The sequence below is a fragment of the Humulus lupulus genome, chromosome 5 (assembly GCF_963169125.1).
Source record: "Humulus lupulus chromosome 5, drHumLupu1.1, whole genome shotgun sequence".
NCBI classification, from domain to species: domain Eukaryota; kingdom Viridiplantae; phylum Streptophyta; class Magnoliopsida; order Rosales; family Cannabaceae; genus Humulus; species Humulus lupulus.
In genome coordinates this window covers 232368598-232395363 of record NC_084797.1, presented here as the reverse complement: position 1 = coordinate 232395363, position 26766 = coordinate 232368598, and the positions used below count along the sequence as shown (strand labels likewise).

General features: G+C 33.0%; 1 protein-coding gene, 1 long non-coding RNA gene and 1 pseudogene across 2 annotated transcripts; 1 reads left to right on the top strand and 2 right to left on the bottom strand.

The window, feature by feature from the left end:
* The first annotated feature begins 9627 nt into the window (after positions 1-9627).
* LOC133778370 (thaumatin-like protein 1) lies at positions 9628-10557 on the top strand. Its single transcript, XM_062218268.1, has one exon. The coding sequence runs from the start codon at positions 9673-9675 to the stop codon at positions 10354-10356; it is 684 nt and encodes a 227-aa protein (XP_062074252.1). The 5' UTR covers positions 9628-9672; the 3' UTR covers positions 10357-10557.
* A 1589-nt stretch (positions 10558-12146) lies between these two features.
* Positions 12147-13109, bottom strand: LOC133778369 (thaumatin-like protein 1; annotated as a pseudogene).
* Positions 13110-14805: 1696 nt separating this feature from the next.
* LOC133778372 (uncharacterized) lies at positions 14806-17181 on the bottom strand. Its single transcript, XR_009869096.1, has 5 exons — positions 17005-17181; positions 15958-16128; positions 15636-15731; positions 15122-15232; positions 14806-14983 (listed from the first exon to the last, which is right to left on the bottom strand). It is a non-coding gene; the product is annotated as an uncharacterized LOC133778372 (long non-coding RNA).
* Positions 17182-26766: the final 9585 nt, after the last annotated feature.

The following is a 26766-nucleotide window of genomic DNA, read 5'->3' as shown; positions in this document are numbered from 1 at the left end:
GTTGCTTTGTATGCGGAACTATCGACCAGACTGGTCGCAGGTAAGACTGGGCCGCTTACTGCTTCTAATGCGTCTTCTGGTCGATACTCTAGCAGAATGTTTCCAGGTGTCAGCCACGTGTCCAGGGATCACTTGCCACGTCATCAATGCTAATTTTTTGGATAACATGGTGTATACGCCATCAAGCACATCGAGCACTTATTGGATAGGCTACCACTTCACACGATTTGCGATGACAACATGGAGTTGTTCAGAAATAAATGGATAGTTGACTTATGTTATCAGAATGTTAGGCATTGAACATTCCCTTCTTGTTATATTTCTTTGCTTAAAATTTAAGTTATTAAAAAAAATTGTGTATCGAGCATGCATCAAGCTTACATTCAGCTTAGGAACATGGACTAGCATCAAACATACATCGAACATGCATCGATCATGCAAATCATTAACGACAATTAGTAGTAAAAATCCAAGCGTCGAGTAGCCGTTGAGCATGCATCGAGTTTTATTCATTAACGACAATTAGCACTAAAAATTCAAGCGAAAAAATTCATTAACGACAATAAAAAACAAAAAAAATAACCTGACCAATCCAGTTTAAATAAAATACAAAAAAAATTATACTCAGAGCCGAGCTTTGCATGAGGACTTGTTGTGGCCACGACCACCGTATCTACTTCACTTGCACATTTTTACATCTTTTTCCCCGCCGGATGGCCAACAATTTGTCCTTGGTCTTCCTAGCTTTGGCTTCTTTGGACGACCAACTTGGTGTTTGTCTACGGGTACACCAACTGCCATATTCTTAATGTCATCTGGAAGTATCCAATCATCCTCGATCCCATTTGGGTAAATGGTTTCTTTGTACGAATTCCTCCATGACTCAATGGTGTAAAACGGTGAACACAAAGAGTAAAGGTTCACCCCACGTTCTATAGCTGTTGCAGCTGCATGGGGACAAGGTATGCCTATGAGCTAGAATACCCCACATTAGCATGATTTCGTCATCAAATTCACCTCAACATCACTGTCTGCACCAGTTACATGAAACTCAAATTGGCCAAGGGCATAGACATTCATGAACCTTCCTTTGTCAGCATTGTTCGATAAATTTACCTCCATCAGAGTGGATAATTTCGTGGTAGTCTTCTCTGTCACACTACGTCGTTCAGAAAACCAAGACTGTAGTGTGAACCAAATAAATTCCAAAAAATTTGTAACTGGAAAGGTTCTTGCATCCTTGGTCTTGTTGTTGAACCAAGGCCGAAGATGACGTTAAAAAGGTGCAAAAGGAGTTGGAAACAAAAGACCTGGAGCTCAAGAAGGCACAACAAGAGTTGGAGGCAAAATACCTGGAGCTTAAGAGGGCCTAGTAGCTAAATTCCAAGCTCGAGGAGGACAAGAAGACAACTTTCGAGTTCATTGAGTGCGAGAAAGCTTGTCTTCTTGAGGAATTCAAGACCAAGAAGGATAACACCGTCGATATGGCAATGTATCGTATCTGGGCCACAAATCTCGACCTCGATACAACTTTCCTAGCTAGCAAGGAGACCAATCATGTCGACAAGTGGTATGCTCGTTTGGAGGAGGAAGAAGCTAGACTCGAAGCTCAGGAGGCTACAGAGGCCAAGGAGCAAGCCAGATCAGCGGATGTTAGAGCTGCCAATCCATGAAGATACAAACATGGGCTGCGACCCATGGTATTTTTTTTTTTGTAATTATCATTTTTTATGCCATCAGGGCAAAGACAATTTACAGCTCGAGCTTGAGGTATTTTTATTATCTTGTGAATGTTTTACTTTAATGGTAGTTTTTATGCTTCAAATTTTCTAGCTTGAAAACCTTTTTGCACATCATCTATCTTTAACTTTTTGCCTTTGTATTAGGCATCATATTTTTGGATCGAAATATTTCGAGCATGTTACTAAGGATCCATTTTTATACTTGGTTATCTGCACAAATACACGTTTGAGCTTAGGTTCGAGTTTCTATATATTTATACATAGTTCAATCGATTGCTCAATTTCGACCTTGTTATATTCAAGGTCGAACACTACTTATACCATGCATCTTTGTGTTTAAAAACACTTATTGGCATGTAGTCTCGTTAGTCGAGGTATTTCTACTTAGTAATAGTGTCTTTCCTTATCCTCGAGTATGGTCTCAAGGTTTCAAGGTCGAAACTTTTTTTGCAAAAAATTCCAGTACTTATTTTGATTTATGAATATTTTTAGTTAATCTAGAATTCCAGCTTTTCCCTCGTATCAATTTATCTATACTGGTTAATCCAAACTATCGTAATGAAATTAAACTCGTGCTTGGTTATTGGTCAATGCACTTATATTTATTTATTTTTGTTATATTTTTTTGAGCTTATGGTATGATGGTATACCACTTATGCCCCCTTAAAGAATAAATATTTAATCCAAATCATGTAATCAACCCTATTGAGTTTATACTACGTGATTTGTTACCCCAATTTAGACTTGATATGTATCTTATAATATGCCAAAGATTAAGGGAGAATTCTTGTAACCAGGCCGATAAATAGTATGTGAATAGTCATTTGTAAGGACATACCATTTTGTATTGAGAAACACTACGTGAAATTGTTATTCCTTGAAGCTTTCATGCAAAGTTCAATAAATTTGACTTGTGAACGTTGTCATATTTTAACTGCTGAACCACATTAAAATCTTTGTTCTTCTTTTCTTACATAGTCATATATTTGCTTAATTGCTCTTATTTTTAGTTGAAGAACCACATATATTGAGAGAGTTTTGACTCTTAGATGCAAACAAATCCCCCCTTTGATCCTACTTTATATGAGGCTATGGCAGTGGTTTATGCAGCTCAGTTGGCCAATGAACAAGGTTGGCATTCGGTTGTGTTCCAATCCGATGCATCAATTACTGTGGATAATTTTGTGTCCACTGAAGCTCCTAGCTGCTAGAACCTCAAGAAAGCTCATAGTTAGTTTCATAAGGAGTGTCAAAAGATAGCAAACAAGGAGATTCACAAGATCAAACGGAGGGCAAACTTTGCTGCTCACAACTTGGCAAAATGGGCTCTCCATGTTGTCTTCGATGGAAAGGTCACTATTCATCAAATTGATCCCAGAATCTTGGACAAACATGTGGAGTTCATCGCAGATATATGATTATCATCACCCATTTTCCCTTGTGTTGGTGATGCTGATTTTTTTTCTTGTTTGGTTTAGTCTTTTGTTTGTCGTTTGACGACTGTTTGAGTACCTTTTGGTGTATGTTAGCTAGTTTTGGCTTCATTTTGTCTAGTGTAATTTGACTTTTATATGTTTTTGGTTTGTTTTTGTTGAGTTCAACCTTTCAGGCTGTTCAACTGTTTAATGAATTTTCCCCCTTTTTTCAAGGTTATATTTTTATATAATGGAGATTTGAATTTCTCCCTCCTCCTGCACATATACTTACACACCCAAGTACCTGAACTAGCCCCAAGTAGTAGGTTGAAATTTTTTCTCGAAGATTTTTTATTATTTTTTTTCTAAAAGCTAATCAAAAGTGTTTTATTTAACTAATAAAAAATAGTTTCATTTAAAAAATAAAGTAGTTATATATTTTGTAATATTTTTTTTCAGAGTAAAAATTTCAAAAAACAGAATTAATATGTATTAGGGAAATTCTACAGTATTCCATTCTAAAAAGGGACTATTGGTGCACCCACTGTGTGTTTTTAGCACCTAAATAGCTATAAGCTCATTTTTTTTATATGACGATGTATATTGTAGTTAAATCATTTCATCAGTTTTTAGGAAATTCTGAATAACTTACGACGTCGAAATCAGGGGGTTCAAAATATTCTTTGCACTCGTGTATAAAAAAAACAGGCACACATGCAAAATTGTTTAAACCATATTTTCAGCACTTTAAATTTTTTGAAATCTTCCAAAAATTAGTAGGATGCCTGCTATAACTACAATGTACATAATCATATAAAAAAAAAATGAGATTTTAACTATCCATATAACGAAAATACAAAAGGAGTACATTTGTGGTCCCTTTTAGGAGGTTCTGCTAGAGAATTTCCCTATATTAATAAGAAGTAATACACTTTTGAAATATAATTTTTCTTAATAAAACTAATAATTATTTTATTTCTTTATAAAAGTTTCGTTCATATTGATGATTTAAAAGTTAATAACTATTTCTTTAGTTTAAAATAATATTAAAATGCTAGTTAATTATTTATTTAGACATTTATATATGTATATTGATCATAAATAAATAAATAAAAAATAAACAAATATGCCTATTTTCTTTAATGACTCTATAACTACTAAAAAGATTTCAATATTACAATTTTGTAAAAAAGAAGCCTTTTATTTTTATTTGTAAACTAAAAATATTTATAATATAAAAAAATAAATGTATATATGATTTTTTTTTAGAAAAATAGAACCTCTTAAAATTGAGGGCCTTAGGCCATGGCTTATGATGGACCCAAAACGGGTATGTTTTAAATATTTATAACTCGCAAGCGCACGAATCGTATATGGAATATAGTATTCGTGTAAGCACGAGATCGAACCCAAATGAGTTGTCTAAAATCGAAAAAAAAAAAAACTATTTTAAACCAAAATTAATAAATTCTAACCTAGTTCCAAAGATTGATGAGATTTTTGTATAATAATATTAGACTATGGTGTCCCACATGGAATATGTGTAAGAATATTGAACTATTAATAAGAACATGTGTAACTCCACTAATCACCAATTTGTTTTTAGATGGAGCCTCATGATTCTTGTCATGGTATCAAGAGCCAATTCCCTAGCGGGCATTCGATCCACACCGATCCAAAAAGAGTGAGCCAAGCCGCACGAGATCCGCATAGTGCGAAAAGACACTTGAGATCCAAAAAAATAAGCGAGCTAACAAAATAGGCCACTTGTGATCAGGTGATTCAAGATTGGTGAGCGAAAAATCGCCACCATCTTGAGGGGGGATATTAGACTATGGTGTCCCACATGGAATATGTGTAAGAATATTGAACTATTAATAAGAACATGTGTAACTCCACTAATCACCAATTGGTTTTTAGATGGAGCCTCATGATTCTTGTCAAATAAAAATAAAATAAAAGATAATAATAAAGAAATTAAAGACAATATATATAACATAAATTAATAATAGAAATGAAGATGGTAAAATAAGATTATTAAGGATTAGAATCCACAAAATATAAGTTCAATAATATTTATAAGTACATTGATTCCCAAGTTTTAGTGATAGTTAAAATAAATTAAACTATCATTTTCTAAATAAATTTATAATTTTAAGCACAAATTATTTCTAAAAAGATAGGATTTTTCTTCACTTTTCAAAATTATAATTTCAAAGCAGTTAGTGTAAATTAATATAATGAAATAACAAATAAATCAATGAACATTATTTATAAGGAAAAACATAATATTTTTGTTCTAAGCATGGAAGTGTACAATTTAATGACACATCTTATACAAAGAATATTATGTTTTTGCACTAATGAAGAACAAAGTTTAAATATGTGCTAACAATCCAAAATACATGATATTTAAGATGAAAGAAGATATTTGAAGAAGAAAATTCCATAAACTTTGTTGCACAAAATGGGAAATCAACATACAACATAAACACTATCTAGTTACAAATTGTTTCATCATCACCTTAATAATCTTAAAAATATTAGAAACTCATAACTAGAATAACAAATACACACTAAAAATTACAAACATAAATAGGAAAATTTGGAGGAGAAACCCCCAAATTATTCCTCTAAAAATACATAGAAAAATAGCCAAAAAGAGGAAGAAGATGAAGAGAATAGAGATGTTTTGAAATGTGTAGAGTTTGTGGTATGGTAACCTCTCCCTAAAATGGACACCCTAAATCCCTTATTTATAGCAAAAAATGAGGTATTAAAATAATCAATTTAAATTAATTAAATTGATTAAATTAATTTAATTAAGTATAATATGGCAAATAGGGGTAAAATATAGGGTGTAATAATGATGTTTTGGGGTAAAATGTCTAGAAAGTAGGGTAAAAATGTGGTATTTTTGGAGAAAATGAGACAAGGGAACATTGATATTTATGGGCTCAATGCAAAATAAAGTGGTTTGGGGCTGCTTTATGGCAGGTGGGAGCTGGGCGTGTTGGAGGCTCATGGGCCGTGTGCTATGTGGTGGTGGCTGCTGGGCACTTGATGGCAGCAAGGCTGGTTGGGGCATTGATGAAGGCAGTAGTGGAGTCTCGGCTGGAAGAAAAATGGCTGGAGCAGGGGCTGCATCAGGCGTGAGTGGCTGGAGGTTGAATGTTGGGCCTGGCGTGTGGGCTTGCTGCTGAAGGAGGAGAGTGGAGGCACGGGCTGGGCCTAATGGAGGTGCTTGGGCTGGCTGAACATATTTCAAAAATGCCATTTTTTACCTCTTTTTCAGCTAAAAAATGCCACTCTTTATCTTCATTTTTATTGCTTTTTAAGAGCAAATAAATTACAACAAATTCCCTATAAAACAATCATAAATTAAATTAAAACTAAATATTTTCAATAATAAAATATACAACGAAAGTTCCATGAAAATATTAATTAAAACTTAATTTACTTAAACATTTAAGCTCAAAATTGCATCTTTTTACTCCTAACTTAACAATATTAATTTTAAATAACTAAACTATAACATTTTACAATAATATAACTATAAAAACACACAAAAATATATAAAATCAAAATAAGACTAATAAATTCAAAATTACTTAAAAACTTAATAAATCAATTAAAAACTCAAGAATTAAGCAACAATTAGCATATAAAAAGTGGTAAAATAACTCTATTTTGTAGAGTTATCAGCTTACCCTAGCTAAAAGGAAAGATGGCTTCATCCAAATATATAAATATTTATATATATATATGGAAGACTTTTCAATGGTTATATAATTATGATGATGTGACAACCTTGGTATAGCAAGTCACTAGGTAAATATTTTTTTTCTATATTAATTTTGAATTTAGTTATTTTTTTTGTCATAATTAATGGTGTTTTCAACCAATGAGAAACACTAGTTATATTTAGAAATTGACATACATTTGAAAAATGAAAACGTTTACAATATTATATTTTCATAATAAATACACATTTTTTATCAGGTAACCCTTCCAAAAATTTGAAAAAATCAAAATTTATTTTTAGAAATATTAATTAATAACTATAAATATGAACCATTGATCTTAATGTAATGATTAATATTAAAGTAAAAATATATGGGTAGTAAACATTAAAAGTGCAAATCACCGTATAAAATATGGAAATGGAGAAATTATCATATTAGTGAAAGTAAGTTATAGAAATCTATCCTTTACAAAATTTAAATAGGTTGAAAATGTGGTTTGCAGAAAACTATTTAATTAGTTTAATGCCCCTAGTTTTCTATGTTCAATTAATTAATGTTATTAATCAAAGAGCTAGAATTTAAACAATATTTTTGGAACTAATTAATTTGAATAATAATAAATATTAATATTAATATGAATTAGTTGTTTTTAAATTACGAAATTAATCTCATTGAATTAAATTAAAGACTGAAAATAATTTTAATTATAATACGTGGTAATGAATATATTCTAACAATTTAAATTTATAACATTATTTTTTAATAAATAGATTTTGAGTTATGCAAGTAACCATTTGAGTTATGTGAGATTCTGTTTGTAGCTTATTAGGTTGTTGGCTCAGTAGCCACAAGAGGTCCTCCCTAACTTCTTGAATCTCCCGTATAGGACCTTTAAACCGCCACTACACACTACTTTGCTAATAAAATCCTATGTTTTGAATATAGGCCTTATTTCGGGGACTTATGCCTGTACACAAGGTGAAGTTGTAGGGAATGAAAATAGTAGAATAAGAATGAGAATAAGAAAGTGAATAGGAATGAAGTGGAATAAAAATTAATGTACAAAGAAAAAATTGATATTTTTTTTAATCTTGCATTGAAATGATTTTTATTTCAATTTTCAAATGAAATAGCTATTTGAACAAAATGGTGAAAAAATATTTCAATACTCTAAAATATAATAAAATAAAAGAATTAATTGATTGGGCACTGATAGAATAGGCACCTACAATGCTCAACAATTTATTTTTTGAAAACGTCCAATAATCTTTAATAAGAAACCCTATATATCCCTAATCCCTTACTTTTCCCACACCTCCAGCCGCCACCCTATTCTCTCGTTCTCTTCTCTCTCTTTCTGTATGTCTCTTCATCTTTCTTTCTCACTCTTCTCTCTGTTTTTTTCAGGTGCGCTGGTAGGCAATGACAGAGGGGAATAAACTAAACGTGAGAATGTACATTAATTTTCTGCTTTTTTTTTTCTTTTTTTATGTAAATATGAAATTGGCCATATAAATCTGACGGCAACACCTGCAACGTAGGCATCACAAGTTTTGGTGTCAATTCCGTGACTGAAGTATTTTGGCCTTGATTTTACAGGGGCCAAAGACCCTTTTCTCGTAGTACAAGAAGTAGGGTTGTTAAATAAAATTTACAAGTCACCCAAAAACAAAAAAACGCAACCTGGATAACTTAATAAAAATTCACATCTCATTGAAAAATATTCCAACCCACTTAACTTAACCCGAATAAGAATTTTTTTTTTATATAAATTATATTTTTTTTAAAATAAAAAAATGAAATCCTATATTATTAACATTAAATTTAGAATAATATTTTTAAGCTTGGAAAGATGTATACTTTATTTTTATTTTATTAAATTTGACTATTTAAAAACTAAAAAAATAAAACTAACATGCCAAAATTGCCAAAACTATTAAACTAGGTAAACTTTTTTATTTCTTATTTGGGCGGATTATAGTTAGATGTTTGCAACTTAATATTTACATTTAATTAATTAAAATATGCTATAATCCAACCAAAACTAAACAATATACAGTCCTAACAAGTGGTCCTCAAATTCTAAAAGAGCTTAACTTGGGTAGGAAAAGGGATGATTGAGAGAAAAAAAAAAAGGCAGAAGAGAAAGAGAACTAGAAAGAATGAAAATGTTTATTTTATTTTAATTTATTTTTACTTTTATAAATAATTCTAAATATAATTAATTTATAAAATTTGAGAAATTTTTTTGATCTTATTTAAAAATAATCTGACTAAATTTAAGCCCTAAAGACTATTTTTAACCACATTACAAAACAAAAAATAAAATAAAAATAAAATCATTTTAGACAAAAGGTTAAATATTAAAATTTTTATTAAATATGAGACCAAAATTATATATAAATCTTTATTAAAATATAATGTCCTACCTAAAAAGTGTGAGAATCCTTTATCACTAATTAGTTTTGAGATGCACTTATAATTAACATTCTTGTAACCCTAATAGCTATTATCCAATCCTAATCCTAATACTAATTTGTCAAAATAGTGAGTCTCAATTTGAAAAGAAATGAAAAAATATAATTAAAAAAAATATAAAGAAAGCAAAAACTAACCAAACTAAAGTTAATTAAACCAAATGGCATGCTTACACTAGTCATGACAGATGAATGGCCTAAACCAACGGCTAATAATCTTGCCTTTATATAAATCCATGTCCATTTATCTCAAATCACCTAAGAAACAACAAGCACACCCAGCAAAACAAAAATGGAGTCCATAACCAATAACTTCTTCACTCTCTTTATCACCACCACCTTATTCTTCGTCTCTTCCCATGCAGCCACTTTCGAAATCCGCAACGAATGCTCATACACCGTCTGGGCTGCTGCCAGCCCCGGCGGGGGCCGCCGCCTCGACCGTGGCCAAACATGGACGCTCAACGTTGCCGCAGGGACGAAAATGGCCCGCATTTGGGGACGGACCAACTGTAACTTTGACGGCAATGGTCGCGGCCGCTGCCAAACAGGAGACTGTGGCGGCGTCCTCCAATGCCAAGGCTGGGGCCAACCTCCAAATACACTAGCAGAGTACGCCTTAAACCAATTCAACAACCGTGACTTCATTGACATCTCCCTAGTCGATGGTTTCAACATCCCCATGGACTTTAGTCCCACTACGGGAGGGTGTAGGGGAATAAGGTGCACTGCTGACATCAATGGCCAGTGCCCTGCCCAACTCAGGGCTCCCGGGGGTTGTAACAATCCATGTACTGTGTTCAAGACCAATGAGTATTGCTGTACCAAGGGGCAAGGAAGCTGTGGGCCCACCACGTTCTCAAGGTTTTTCAAGCAGAGGTGTCCTGACGCTTATAGTTACCCTCAAGATGATCCCACCTCTACTTTTACTTGCCCTGGTGGAACCAACTACAGGGTTGTGTTTTGCCCTAGATAGAAATTCACAGCTGGGCTTCTCATGATTAGGCTGTGTCTATATGAGCTTGATCAATATATATATATATAATTACATATAGGTGGTGCGTGCTATTGCTGGTTAATCAGTATATAGTGTGTACGCACTCTGTTGTTTGTACTTAACTGTGCAACACATATATATAATAAAAAGCCTCGAAATGAAAGTTTATTTCCTTGAAAATTAAGTGTGTGTGTATATATATATTTATATATGCGTATGTGTTATTGGTTTTTGATCATTATATATATATATCAACAACATATAGCTAGAACTACGAGAGAGATTGGAAGACCCATATAATTTGTGGTTATTAATTAGTTATATATATATTATTCATAAAGAACTTCTATGGATAAAGGCCTATATAATTTTGAATTGTAATATACTCTAAAATAGTTGATATACTGTATTAATTAATAGTTGATATACGTTAGTAGAGTCTTATTTATCAAAAATTAACTAGCTAGGACATTTCTTATATCAGGAGCTGGTCTTTCCAGATTAAGAAATTATCAGAATCAAGTTTGAAAGTGAGAGCTTGGGTAAGGGAAGGGAAGGGAAGGGGAAAGACGGAGCATTGTGGGTAGCAGTGAGAGCAGGATTATTTGTGGTAATAGGAGTAGGAAGGTTTCTTTGGACACTGTGAAATTAAGAAGAGAGAAGAAATTAAGCGAGAGGGTGAATATTATCTTGTATTGCTCTTAAATGAGTCACTGTACAGAGTATTCCAAATGAATTAAGATCTCTTATTAAATTATAAATTATTGTGTTGTCTAATCAATATAATAATAACATCTTGTTTAATTTTTCTTTCACTAAAAAACTGTTACCTAGTAATATAATGTATCAAAATAAAATGAGGTATCAAAATTATATTAGTTTGAGACACGACAGACAATAATCTCACAGGGATCTTAATTCATCTCGAATATACAAGCTAGCCGCTAAGCTATTCTAACCATATACACGTGCAGCCATTATACAAAGGGAAAAACTAACTAAGGGGACCCAATTTTATAAATAGAGGTAGGTGTCTATATAAAAAATAAAATTTTAATAAATAAAATAAGATGTCGTTAAATTAGGGGTGTGCTAATAGTTTTTGGGTGCAAATATAAGCTCCCAAATTTAATTAATTCTACATATAATTAATACCATCGTTTTGCCACATAACAACCTAGCTACCCTAATTCTGAGCTTCTCCACCGCCAATCACACCAACGCTGTCGACTCTTATGTAATTGCAATAAGATTCAAACTAATTGATTTTAATCTTTTTTTATTCTTTGCAAATGATCGATAGAGCAATTAATATAGTTTCTATATATATATATATGTCCGAATATTTTATCATCATTTATACCCGCAAATAACACTAATTTAAGATTTATTAGAAAACTATATCATTTGCTTGAATAGTTGAATTTATTTCAGCTATTTGGAAAAGCTTAATTCTATTAACTTTTAGAAAACGTGTATTTATACGTTTTGGTTGACAAGTTTGAAAAACACTGCGAGCATTATATATATATAAACTCTTTTTATGCCTTATTAAATGTATACATTCGAATCTTACATCATGTATATATGGATCATGACTAATCACCTGGCATAACGTAAATAAAAAATATATCCAAATATATCAATTTTATGCATTATCTTACATATAATGTCTATAAAATATAATTTCATGTATATAATTTATATCTATAAATATAACTTTCTTCGATACACTAATTAAATATATATATATATACACACACGTATAGTTAATTTTTAAATCAAACTTTTATTTCAAGGAATTTTATGTTGCACAATTAAGAGGGTACAAAAACAAGAGGGTATACGCGTTGAACTAGCTGAGCAAGTAGCACCTTATTATTTCATATATATATATACATATATATATAGATATATAATTATAGATCAAGCTGATATATAGATACAGCCTGTTCATCACAAAATCATGCTGTGGATCTCTCAAACTTTCCACCATATCAGTCTCCTACGTGCTAGGGCAAAACACAACCCTATAGTTGGTTCCATCAGGGCAAGTAAAAGTAGAGCTGGGGTCATCTTGAGGGTAGCTATAATCATCAGGACACCTCTCCTTGAAAAATCTTGAGAACGGGGTGGGCCCAGAGCTTCCTTGCCCATTGGTACAGCAATACTCATTGGTCTTGAACACAGTACATGGATTGTTACAACCCCCGGGAGCCCTTAGTTCAGCCAGGCACTGGCCATTGATGTCAGCAGTGCACCGTATTCCCCTACACCCTCCCGTAGTGGGGCTAAAGTCCATGGGGATGTTGAAACCATCGACTAGGGAGATGTCAATGGTGTCATCGATGCTGTTGGGTTGTTTTAAGGTGTACTCCGCTAGTGTGTTTGGAGGTTGGCCCCAGCCTTGGCACTCGAGGAGGCCACCACAGTCTCCAGTACTGTCTCGCAGCTGCCACGGCCACTGCCATCGAAGTTACAGTTGGTCCGACCCCAAATGCGGGCCATGGCCGTGCCCGCAGCAACGTCCAAAGGCCATGATTGGCCGGGTCTAGTCGGCGGCCTCCGCCGGGGCTGGCCGCTGCCCAGACGGGGTATGTGCATTCGTTGCGAATTTCGAAAGTGGCTGCATGGGAAAGGACGAAGAATAGGGTGGTGATGATCAAAAGAGTGAAGAGGTTGTTGACTATGGATGACCTCATTGTTTTACTGGTTGTGCTTCTTGTGTTTTATCAGACGTTGATTTATATAAGCTAAAATTATGGTCTTGGTCTTTGGCCCTTTATGATTGATGAGTTTGAAGTGGGTGGAGTGGGCGCGGCTACTTGACTTGGACTAGTATATCCTCTGTCCAAATTTCCTGTCCTATAGAATTATTACAATTCTCAGATAATTTGTTATTTTCTTTTCTTGACATTTCAATTTCAACATTTTCCATTTATTAGAGTACCCAGGACGTTCTACTCCATTATTTAAATTGCCTTAAAAAAAAATACATATTTTTTTTATTTTACTTCTAAATTTTATATTATACCATACATCAAATTCTCTATATATTTCTCTATATTATTTAAATATTATATTTTTAAACATATTTTATTAATTAAAGTTAAATAAAATAAATAAAAAAGAAAAAAATATATATACTAAATGGGAGAGACAAAGCTTATAAAAAAAAATAATAATATTAAAATATTATATAAATGATATATAAATATTATGTAAATGTAGATATAGATTAATTGGAGTTTGTGCATAACTATTATAAATATATGTATAAATGAGCCGATGGAAGATATTTTTGTGACTTTTAGCTAAATATTATAGAGAAAATGTATTATAAAATACATCACCAAAACATATTTTTTTATAATTTACCTCAAACTTTTACAGTATACTATATATCAACTTCTCTATTTTTTCTCTACATTATTTAAATATTATATTTTTTTAAAATTTTATTCATTTTAAGAAATAAAATAATTAAATATAATAGTATCACACTCATATATATATACAAAAGTTTAAAAAAAAATAATAAAATATTTATAGCTTGATGAATAGTATTTCATTACATATAAAAAAATACTATTTATTTATGTAAAAAAATATAACTTTACATGCAACTTCTAGAATAAATTTTATAAACACATGGAAATCAAATAAAAAAAGAAAAAAAAATCAGGTTATGTAATCACACTACAAGAAAAAGCATTAGAGATAACTCTGAAAAAGTGCTATAAAAAACAATTTATAACATTTTACCAAATGTTAACATAGCCCATGTTATTAAAAGTCTGGACATTTTTATAATAATTTTCAAGTGTTATAATTAACTATTCCATAACATTTTTTCTTTGTTATAAAATACATACAATATCTATTTATCAAGCTTATAAATATTTTTTCAAGATTCAAACATTATGCTTATTTAATGATACTATTTAAGTGTTATAAAAAATGTTATTATAGATTCTTTTATAACATTTTGCGCATGTTATATTATATTAATGATAACTTTTTGTTATAGTTGTTATTTTTTTACAAATAAATATTTATTTATTTATATTATATTTTAATAAAATTTATTTTTGATACCTTGATAACAATATAATAAAAAAAATAATAGATTTACAAAAATGTCAATATCATCATATTAACTAACACGGTCCAAATACATGTTTCACTTAAGAAGTGGATAACTTTTCAAAAAGTAGAATTTAGAGAATCAAAGTCATCATAATAAAATTCTAGCTAAAAAAGTTTTGCTAAAATTTAAAAAAACTTCTATATTTCACTTAAAAAGCGGACAACGAACCAATAGCACCAATAGCCATGGATGGCGTTCGTCTTTGCTCTTCTTCTCCAATGACTTCAGCGACATCGATATTGTCTGTTATAGTATTGGGGTCGCTCTAGTGGTCATCCTTAGGAGTCGATCATATACACTTGGTCATCCACGAAATCCATAGCGCGATTGGAGTGAATAAAGTAGCATAGACCTTAAAACTCTAATGCGACATCAACGGAGAATACCATAAGAATAGCTTTGCAGGTACCCGTGATGGTCGTGAAGTGAGAGCCATTGAATCAAATCCCTCTACCACTGAAATCAACAATACAAATCAAATTACCCAAACAAAATCGAAAGAACGGGAGAGAGAGAAAGAGTTCACACATGTCAGATATACACTTGTAGGAACCAAAAATTCTACAAAGAAGTAAATAGGATATGTAAAGCTACCTCGCATATATATATGAACTCAGCACGACTAGGAAGAAGATCAAGTGAACAAGGAACACAAAGATTGTCATCTAAGCCATCAGTATCTTTATATGTGCCAATGGGGCATTCCTGTAAAATTGTATGGCAACTAAATAAAATTTATGTAAAACACAATTCAACTTGTATATAAGTAGACTGAGTGCTAGCACTAAGAATATTCTCTTAGTCAAGAAAACAACAAAATGGGAGTTTCATCGCTTTAATTCAACATTCAAATAACATAAAACTTGAAAAATCTCTTCTCAGTTCTAGGTACCCTACTTTATATTTCATGGAACTTGTACTACCCTGATTTCTAGTGATTATAACGGAATAATAAATAGGAAGAAGAATGATTTTGCCTCCATGTTCAACATAAACAATTAAGCTACAAACTATGACGCCTGTGCGTGTGCATATAGACAAGTAACAATAAAGATTCAGAAGTGGAAAAAAAACATATTTTGGGTACCATTGGAAATATGAAACATACCCTGCAGTAAGTGCCATAGAGGCCCTTGGGACATTTTCTTCCAGTGACAATGCCCTTTTCACCATAAAGACCACCATTATTCCCAGAGAACCTCCACTGTCAGTTAGCATGATTCATAAAAAAAAAAGTAAACTAAGATTATTAAACAAACATAATGGTTGTATACTTGTATGTGACTATTAGTTACAGATTTAGAGCCACTTATTATTAGTAATTTGGCTAAAACTTGTCAGACTGGTCAACTTGTACCAGCAGTAACAACAAATTGAAGATCTAGAATTCCAATGGATGCAATCATAGTCTCATAGAGATCATAGCTGACCTGGAATAGAACAAAAATGGATCAGTGATAACGGAAGTTCTGGCTTCTAAAACCAGAAAAGATCATCCCTGGCCTCTTCCTTTCTCCATGAACTCTTAAACCAGCATTCTCTTGTGCCAGGGTCGCAATAATATGTTGTAGCTTTGTGCCAATCAAAAGAACTAGTTGCATCTGACAATATTCAATCCCATACAAATAAGCAGACTTATTGGGACTCATAGTTATTAGATCCCTTTCCACATGTCCTAATTAAATAGCTAAAAAGGAAAATAAATGAGATGTTCAAAACCATTTAAATGACTTGTTGAATCAGAAATTAAAAAAAAATCATTTTGCCACTTGTGAAAAACAGCCAAAATACCATCATAAGTTTTACAATGGCTTTGACCTGTATTCAAACAACAAAATGATAGTCAAACAACAAAGACAAAGCAGTTATATAATGATAATAAATATGATAAAGAGCTTTGAAAAATATTGATGAGTACTGATTCAAAATAGAACAGACCTATAGCAATATTGCCAAGCCTTGCCATAATAATGATATTAATAAAGAAAGAGAAAGAGACTTTTACTTTCAAAAGATAAAATATATGCACTAAACCTTTTTTTAGCCAATTAATATTAATAAAGCTTTATAAGAATAAGAAAGTAAGTTAAATACTGAAAGAGGTAATTTATCAAACACTTTGCAAGCAATTAATCAGAAAAGAGAAACAAAACAACTAAACTACAAATATAGCATCAATCAAGTATATATGATACAATTCAATCTGCATAAACTATAAAGTAAGAAAACAGAGCATAAATAATAGAGTAAGAAAACATACTATAAACAATTTCGACTAAAATCAAATCACAATAATGCTTAAATCATACTAATACATCTAATTCAAAGTAAAAACTATAACCTAAATGAAGAGCACAACATACATAAAGAGAAACAGAGCAATGAATTGGAGATTGATACTTAGAATGGCCCAATCTCAATCAATCTCTACGTTCTACATATATACACACAAATACAGCAGAGATGGATATTGATACCTCATACGGCTCACAAATCCAAAGAGAGAGAAAATCGTATGCGGCATAGGAGAGAAGAGCTTCATCGGAGCCAGAGTCGCGAGAGAAAAGACAGAGAATTGGAGGAGATATTGTCGTGAAGTGAGAAAAAGATCACTGATGAGAGAGAGTGGGCGGGGAAAGGAGAGAGAGAGAAAGAGAGAGAGTATCTAGGGCTAAGAGAGAAATAATTGAAAAAAACAAATGGTAGGCCCAATACTCAAAATTATTTATAACATAATATGGACATAATATTACCAGCCCAATATGCAGTATCAACATCTAAATCAATAGCACTTTTTGAAAAATGTCATTTTTAAGTGGTATATATAGTCTGAAATGTTGTAGTGTCAATTAAGTTATACTTATAAAATCATACAAATCAACTCACATTATTATATGTACATGCATTTTCCCAATCCGTGCTTTCTAAGATTTTTTTGTAGTGATGGAGTTATATAACTTTAACGCGTAACTACAAAGGAATGTAGGAGAATTAGAGTCTTCATTGATTGTAATTATTTGGCAGCAGAGATTTATTTTCTAAGCTGAAGCCAATTCCGGATTGGTTTCTGATCTTTATCTTTCTCATCGAATATATTAGATCGTATGGCTTCATTTCAAGTTTGTTTTGTGGGCTTTCTTCCTAGTAGCTCTAATGTATTTAACAATATTTAAATCTAAATTATTATCATTTCAATCAAATTTTTATCAATTGGAGGACTTTGGATTTTTCGTTCTAAACATGACATCATCATCATAATAAAAAACAATTAATAGCACCCGCGCGTACAATTAATTTTTAAATCAAACTTTTATTTCAAGGAATATATATATATATCTATATATATATATTTATGCATATATATTGAAAAATGTTGCTATTTGGCATATTAAAGTGCCCAACACCACAATATATGTCACTTTCGAAATAGTTAGCGATACCTCATAATAATAATAATAATAATAATAATAATAATTAATTTGAATTATGTGGAACCGATATTAAATTTTACCAATAGTGGTATGCGATATTCTTATGGTGTTGGGCATCACTAATGTCAATTAGCAATTAATAAAAGAATCTAAAAGAAAAGAGTTCCAAAAATTATACTAATTTATAATAGATCAAACAAAGTTAGTAGAACAAAATAAAATTATAATACATGTAAATACATATATACATATAAATAATTTGAATATATATATGTACATATAAATCAAAGTTTTATAAAATTAAAAAAATATATAAATACATATATACACATATATAAACATCTATACAAATATATATATATCTAAATCTGAAATAAATAAAAAAAATTCAAAAAACTAAAAAAAATTACTTAGAGAGCTTCGGATAGGAAGGGTCTGGGTTGAGCTCTCGCAGAGAGAGATAGAGCTTAGGACAGAGAGAAATGGGGAAAGACAGAAAAAGGGGAGCTCGGGGATGGGGGGTTGGGTCAAGGGGGCCGGATATGGGGTCCATGGGGTCGGGGATATAGTTTGGATGGTCGGGGAACGAGTTTGGAGGGACACATTTAAGGATTTTTTTTTGGGGATGTTATTTTCCGACTAGCAAGGGTACCAGTGGCGGCCCAAGATAATAGTAAAAAAAATTAGGTGGGAAAATTCTCACAATTTTTCAATTGATTATTTTTAATTTATTAGCAGCGTTAGTGTTGCCGCTAATAATTAATTTAACATGCAATGTGTCCATATTAATGGTAGCCACGTCATCATTAATATGATTCAGTGTCGCCCCTAATATGTTTCCTGATTAAGAAAATAAATTTGAGGTGATATCATTGACGACGTGGTATTGTCGCTGCTAATAATGATATTATTAGCGACAAATATTGGGTCACATCTAATAATGTCGCTCCTGATGTTTTTTTTTCTGATAGTATCTGGCTTAACTTTAAACTTGAACGGTATAAAGATTGAAAAAGCTATCTTAATAATTAAACTATTCTAAATAATTCTTCTTTCCAATTATATAGAGATGATTATGCCATAGAAACTATTTTCCACAAATAGGGGACGACTTTTCTTAGTTTCTTCGTCTTCCATTCCAACATTTACAATAATTCGTATTTTCATACCAGGAAAAACGTATGGAATTTAAAATCCTATTTATTAGTCATGACCTTGACTTTTAAAAGTTGGTACACAAGATGGCCCTAGATTTAATAGGCTTAATGATTTAAGATGGACAGTGGTACCGAAAAATCCTAAATTGGTTATCTTAAATAGATAATATATTGTATAACTTAAAAATATTTTTTTGAAAGCAGTTTTTCAACAGATTTATGATCTATAGCCACAATTTGTTTTTTCCAAATTAATTTTCTTAAATTTTAATTCTTTAGAAATCATCATATCTGTTTATGATAATTTTTTACTTGAAATTTCATCCATATATCTCTATATTCACTTAGAAAAGATTATTTTATTTATAAAAAGATTTTTATTTAAATAAAATATACTTTTCCATTTTTAGACGTTGAGACTTTTTATCATTTGATTAAAGTTATTTTGTTATATTTTTTATTGCAAAATTTTGTGGTAATGACTCACTGTGGAAATAAAGATTAAAGAAAATGTAATTTCCTTTTTTTGAAAAAGAAAACTTTGTGTAATAAAGAAAATATTTCCAACTTCATTTCAATAATATTTTACGATTTTTTAATCCTTTACTGCAGATCATGGCTAAACTAGGAAATGATTAGAAATTAAATTGATCAAAAAATTCATTGGAATGAATCTGGACTGTCAATCTGTCTAGATATACTATCTGTTGAGTCACTTTCCCAATCTGTATCAACAGAATCTGACAGACTCGCATAATTTTCTAAATAAAGAATTCGTGCAATTCTTTAATTTATTTTTGCAGATTTCGTGGATTACTTTGAAAGACCATTTCAGCTTTAAATAAAGGATCAAGCAACCACAAATCCTTAGCTCTTTCACTTCTCATTTTTTAATATTATTTGTATTTTTGAGAGAGTTGTTTTTTGTGAGATTAAGAGTGGATACCTTAATCTAGTATCTAGGAGTTGTTTAGTAGCTTCCTTTTGTATTCATCTATTGTTGCATGCGTGTCTGGTTTTTTTTTTATGCACGTGTGAAAGAGACTGTTTGCAACTTTATTTTCAACATCCTAAATTATCCAAAATTTCCTGAAAATTTGCATGATGTCTTAAATAACTACAATATAAACCGTCATGTTGAACCCAAAAATTGGCATGATGACGTGGCAGAGGGATGGTACACGTGGCGTTCATTCGATGGAAAAGCATGTCAAACATCTCGTCGACACTTGACGAGGTTTGTTGTTAGAGATTCGGCTGACTGAACTTCACACTGATCGAAGATGCAGAAAAGATGCTGCTCGAGTGTTCCGAGTAGTGTTCAAGAGGCGATATTTTAGGAATTTTATGTAAATGTTTTAAGTTAGATATTTGAATATTCCTGTTATGTTCGTTGTGCAAATTAAGCGAGGCCCATAGTCCATCTTATACAATCTTAAGCCTATGAATAAGAGGTTTCAGATTCATTATTTTTCCACACACAATTTGATCAAGAGAGATTACTGAACTTGTATACATGAGTATTGTACTTTCTTGAACTGACGAAACTTAGAGAATTTTAGCTTCATCTGATCAGGAGTTTGGGAATTTCTACATTAAGAAAAGTATCGAAGTGGATGTAGGTCATTACAATTCTTGGGGCCGAACCACTATAAATGTAATGCCCCGAAATCCCTAATGCGGGTTAATTGATGGATTAGTAGGGCGGGAGGGCCATAATTTCTTTATTATGCCATTAAATGATTATATGCATGTTTATGTGAATTATATTATAATATGATGTTAAATACATGCATGTGGGTCCACATTTCATTACATGGGTGTTTTGGTAATTTGGTCCGTTGAGGGCATAATTGTATATTTGTATGCATGTCGGTGATCTATTGTTGATGCCAAATTATAATGTTGATTTTTTCGAGCTATTCGGCATGAGACGATCTTTGAGTGAAAATTAGCGGTTTAGTCATAACGGGATTAAGTTCGGGGCTCGGGGCGAGTGTCGGGATAATTTGGAGATTTGAGCGTTGCCGGGTATTAAAGGGTAACGGGATGTGAATTATTGGTATTTGAGAATGTCGAGAATAACAAGAATTGGAGAGTGTTAATTATGATTAATGAAATCGGTGGAAAAGGACCATTTTACCCTTGGGAGTCTTTAGAAAGCTTTAAGTGACCGAGGGGAAAAAGGGTCTTTTCACCATGTGATATGTTTATAGCCATTGAAGGATATAGAAGGTTGGAAAAACAGAGCATAGAAAACTTTCTCCCGTACCTATTTTCTCTTCCTTTTTCTTTGAGATTTTTGTGCTGTTCTTGAGGGTTCAAGATTGGGAAGTAAGTATTGAGGGCTTGGGAGTATGTTCCACCATTGAAGAGCATCATAACCTGAGCTTGAGGTAAGATTCTAGCCATTAAATCTCTGGTTTGCTTTGTTTTTGCTTTGAATTTCAGCTGGGATTTCTAGGTTAGTTGAATGGAATTGTTGGGAGTTTTTGGCTAGGGTTCTTGGGGTTGTGATGCTTAGGACATGTGATGATGGTTTTTGGGTTCATTTGGGACTTAAAATGAGGTTTGGAAGCATTTGAATCAAGTTGGAAATGGAGGAGTCAAAGGGAGAAGGTTTAGGGGCAAAACAGGTTGGGTGCAGCGCTATAGCGCCCACAAGGGGGCGCTACATCACTACCCAGGGTTGGCTTTGGGCGTTTTTGGTTCTGAGTAGAGCGATGGGGCGCTACTTTGTTCCTTCAGAATCCTGTTTTGAGTGTTTTTAAGGGTTTTTGGCTCGGGGTTTCAATCCTTAAGGCCCGAGATCAAATCTACTCATCGTGTGGGTACATTTCGGGGTCCTGAGAGTGAGGTTTGGGTTAAGACCCTATTATTTTTTATTTTCATTAATGGAGGTTATAATTGGTTATGATTAAGTAACTGCTAAGGCATCAAAAGGTCGATCGTTCTCAAGGGTTGTTCTTATACTAATTCTCGCTCGAACCAGAGGTAAGAAAACTGCACCCCATATGTGACATGCACTATTATTCATGAGGCATGTTGAATGTTTAAATGTGTACATGGATTGAATATTTAATGCTTAGAAAACCTTGCTCACTTGTGTATGGCACTGACTGAATAGTCAGAATTGGCAATGGTGTCAGTACAAACTGTGAAGCTGTGACTCATTAGTCAAGTTCGGCAGTGGTACTGAGCACTGGTCACATGGTATTGACTCATAAGTCAAGAATGACCTTAGCATGTCTAACGCAAGCCAATAAATATTAGATCTAATTGACATCTACATTGAATGACTCAAATGAGCATTAATGCCGGACCGACCTCAAGTTCGATGAATATTAAAAGCACTTGTCTAGCCAAAGGCTAGTCATTTAGAGCCAGGTCCGGTGAGCCCAGTGACTATTTAGTCACATGGCTATGGGTGCCGAGCCCTGTGTGACTTACCCATCAGTCACTCATCTATTTAAGCTAGTGACTTGCTTGTCAGTCACTCATTATGGTTTACCAGAACCTCAAGTGATATTCACTCATCTGTTCAGAGCTATAAGTTCTGTATGATTATCATGATCATCGTTTGATATTATATACTTGCATTATTGTGTTTTCTTGCTGGGCTTTGGCTCATGGGTGCTATGTGGTGCAGGTAAAGGGAAAGAAAAGCTCACCCAGCCTTGAGTGGAGAGCTTAGGTGGTGATGTGTACATATGCGGCCGCTTGACGATTAGAACTCGTCAATGAAGATGAGTCAGAAAACTTGTAAGTTTATAAGAAAATGAAGAACTTAAAAGAACTTGGAGTAAAAGTTGCAGAGTAAAAATGGAGATAGAAATGTTTATATTCCTTTGAAGTCTCATCTTACAAATGAATCCCCAACCCCAACCCCCCCACCACAATGACCAGGGGAGATTTAATGGCTCTGAGTAAAAAAACAGTCCCAAAGGGAGAAAGTGGTGGTAGTACAACAAGGCACCTCAGAAGATCATGCAGCAGGCATTAGTGGTTTTGGCTTCAGGCTTGTCGAGCCTGACATTTGTCAGAGGTGTGCCTCCTCCTAGTACTTTGTATGACCATTACTCTTCTGATGGTCATGTCTAGTTCCTACTCCGTACTACTCGAGCCTTTTCCGTACTTCCTCTTTACCCATGCCTTAATAATTCCTTGAGTGCAAGGCATTTATTGCTCGAGGTTGAGGATGTACTTTTCCTCTAGGCTTTAGGGATTCTCTAAGCTTATTTCCTTCAAACTTAGTGATGGCCTTAAGTTGGTATTCCAAGTTTGTTGAGGCCCTCCAAATCATCTCCTTAGCTTCTAGGGAGTATTGCACGCGATTCTAGGGGTTGAACTTGTGCTTGGGCCTCAAGAAGGCCTTGAACTACCCCCTTTTGCTAAGATCTCCCCCCCGCCCCCCAAGTCACCCCCTAGGTGACCTCGTTCCCCAGGTCACCCCCTAGGTGAGCTCGCCCCATGAGCTCACCCTTGGGGTCGTAGGGGGTGTGAGCTTCGTTCTCGTCTCCTCCATCTCCTCAAAGAAACTCTTGGGCATTGGCGTCTTGTTTGGATTCTCTTGTCATTTCTCCATGCTCACATTAGTTGCTTAGTAAATAATAAAATCCATGGAGGTTTGAGCTCGAGCCCCAAGCTCAAGGGAGGCTTGAGCTCGCCCCAAGCTCTAGGGAGGTGCAAGTTTGATCCCTGAGGCTTTTCCTATATCTTGGGACTCTTCTTGGGTGATTTACTTGATGTGAAATTTTGACATCCACAACTTTTAAAACTAAAAACCAAAAGCTCAAAACCAGAATCACCTCTTGCTAAAATGTTTCTCCAAATGTATCCCTAAGCTTAAAAGCTTCCAAATCTTCCCACAAAACCACTTCAATTCCTTAGCAAGCTTGCTTCCAAGCTTTAGAATAAAAAAATTTCTTCGAAACTCGAGGACTGCTAGAGATAAAGAGAGAGAAAACTTAAATGTTCTCATAAGCAGTTAATAACATATATCCAAATCATAAGCATGCCTAGCAGTAATAACCCTACTCATGCATGCACATTATTCATATAAATGACTACAGTGTCATATGGGTCAGTCACCCAAGATAAATGATCAATGAATCATGCCGGGGACCAATGCCCAAAATACATGATAATGGAATCATACTGGGGCTCAGCTCCCTAATACATGATTAATAAATCATAATGGGGTTCAATACCCTAGGATATGGGACTAATGAGTCACCCTGAGGTCCTTTGCCATATCCTCTGTATAACCTGCCTTGGAACTGGCCTAGCGTACCTAGCGCACTAGTTTTCTCTCGACCAATAGGTCGGTCAAGCGTATGATGCACTCCTGGTTAGGCATAACCATAACAACTAGTGCTCAGCGTGCTATTGTCGTCCTTGAATCATAAGTCAATGCTTTTCGACTGCACTCAGTGTGCTAATGTCGTTCTTGATTCATAAGTCAAGTCTGGGGCCTAGCCCTAGCCTAGGATATGGGACTAATAAGTCACCTCGGGGCCTATTGCCTTATCCTCTGTATAAACAGCCTTGAAGCTGGCCCAGTGTACCTGACGCTGAGTTTTCCTATGACCAATAGGTTGGTCAAGCGTATGATGCACTCCTGGTTAAGCATAACCACATCGACTAGCGCTCAGCGCTATTGCCATCCTTGACTGATAAGTCAATGCTTTATGACCAGCGTCCAATGCTATTGTCTTCCTTGACTCATAAGTCAATGTTTTATGACTAGCACTCAACGTTCTTGCTGTCTTTGACTGATAAGCCAATGCTTTACGACCAGCGCTCAACGCTATTGTCGTTCTTGACTGATAAGTCAATGCTTTACGACCAGCGCTCAACGCTATTTTCGTCCTTGATTGATAAGTCATGCCTTTCTCAATTAGATAATGTAGACCAACATATATCATATTGTTAGGAACGAGTTTCCTAATACGCAACAGAATGGTGGTATGGTTGGCCCAGTGTACAACAAAAATTTTGTAACATATTTAAACTACCTTTAAATATGCGGATCCATTAATATACATACATTAATCATAAACAAGATAAGGATAGAATTCATACCTCTTGAAGCCTATCAAGTATCCTTGCTATCTTTTCGTATTTAGAATGATCTTCCTATCCAAGCCGCTCCCACGTACTCACACCAAAATCTTCCAGAGCGTTCTCTACACCTCAAGAAATGTGTGGGCACTTAGAGAATGAAGGATAGTTTATTTTTTATTCTACTTGATGTACTCAACACATGAGATCAAGAGAATAGGCCTGAGAATTGGTTCTTTATTTTCAAGGAGAGAAAACTATCGTTCTATTTTTCACAGAGCAAATGTTCAGAGTTGTCTCACTCACTTATCTGAATATTTTTCTGATTAGTCATACTTAAAAGAAAATATTCAAATTTAAAAAAAATAAATCTGTAACAATTTTACAATTTACTTTTTAATTAATTAATTATTCTATTAATGAAAAAATCCAAAAACCAATTTTTGAATTATCCATTAATTAATTAAATAAATAAAAATGAAAAAACCCATCCCTGAAAATGCCCTACACGCCACACACAGTCCATGGACTGTGTGTGAACGTGTAGCTTCCTAATTTTTAGGGATGTTGGTTTTTCAATTTTTATTTAATTATTTATTCAAATTACTTTGTGAGATAAGATCTAACAACCCGATAACTAATTCAAATTTAAATTCAAATTAATTATCTTTTTAATTAATTATCAAATATAATTAATTATTTGAATAAATATTAATCTTTTAAATTCAAATCCAATTTGAACTTATCAGATTATTATCTCCCACTCAAATAAAGATATTTAATTAATTCTACTAATTAATTAAATCCAAAATTTTTCGAAAATAAATATTTAATTTATTATAATTTCGAAAATTATAATTAATTAATTATTTAATTAAATATCGAAATTAATTTAATTATTTAATATAATTTCAAAAATTATACAATAATTAAATATTAATTAATTTTGTTAACTACAACTAATTTGTAATTAATTAATTAATTACTATTATCATATAATTGCATATTTGGCCTGAAGAACAAGTTTCTTCTTAAATATGTCTTTAAACTATTTTCCCTTCATATCAACTCCTACCTTGAACAGTGTTGATAAAGCTGCTACGGGTACCTATGGACCTATAATTCCAAGCTCCAATAAATTTGAGATTATTAATTAAACTCTTTAATTAAATAATCTTAATTTATTAATCTCATGATTATTCCACTATAAATATGAGACTGCACTCTTGTAATTATAGACATTTCATTTACTGAGTACTTTATAATCATAAAGCGTCCATTGATGTAATCATTGCATACAACTTGACCCTCTAATAATGGTTCATAATTAATCGGGAATAAAATTACCGTTTTACCCTTTTAATTATCTTTTGTTTCCTTAAGTACCATTGACTCTACTAGTGAAGATTAATTCATAACTAAATTATGAATTTGAGCTCAATAACCTTTCAGTCCCAAAAGTCAACCCTTAAGAGAATCATCATTCAATCTTTTGCGAGAAGGTATAGATTCCATATCTGTATACTATGTCCCCAGCCATCTATATTAATGAGTTCCCAAAACAAAAGTTTCTAATCTGATCATTCTG

What these genes read in the sequence shown, in the direction of transcription:
- LOC133778370 (XM_062218268.1), top strand. Translation starts at nt 9,673, where the DNA reads ATGGAGTCCATAACCAATAACTTCTTCACTCTCTTTATCACCACCACC.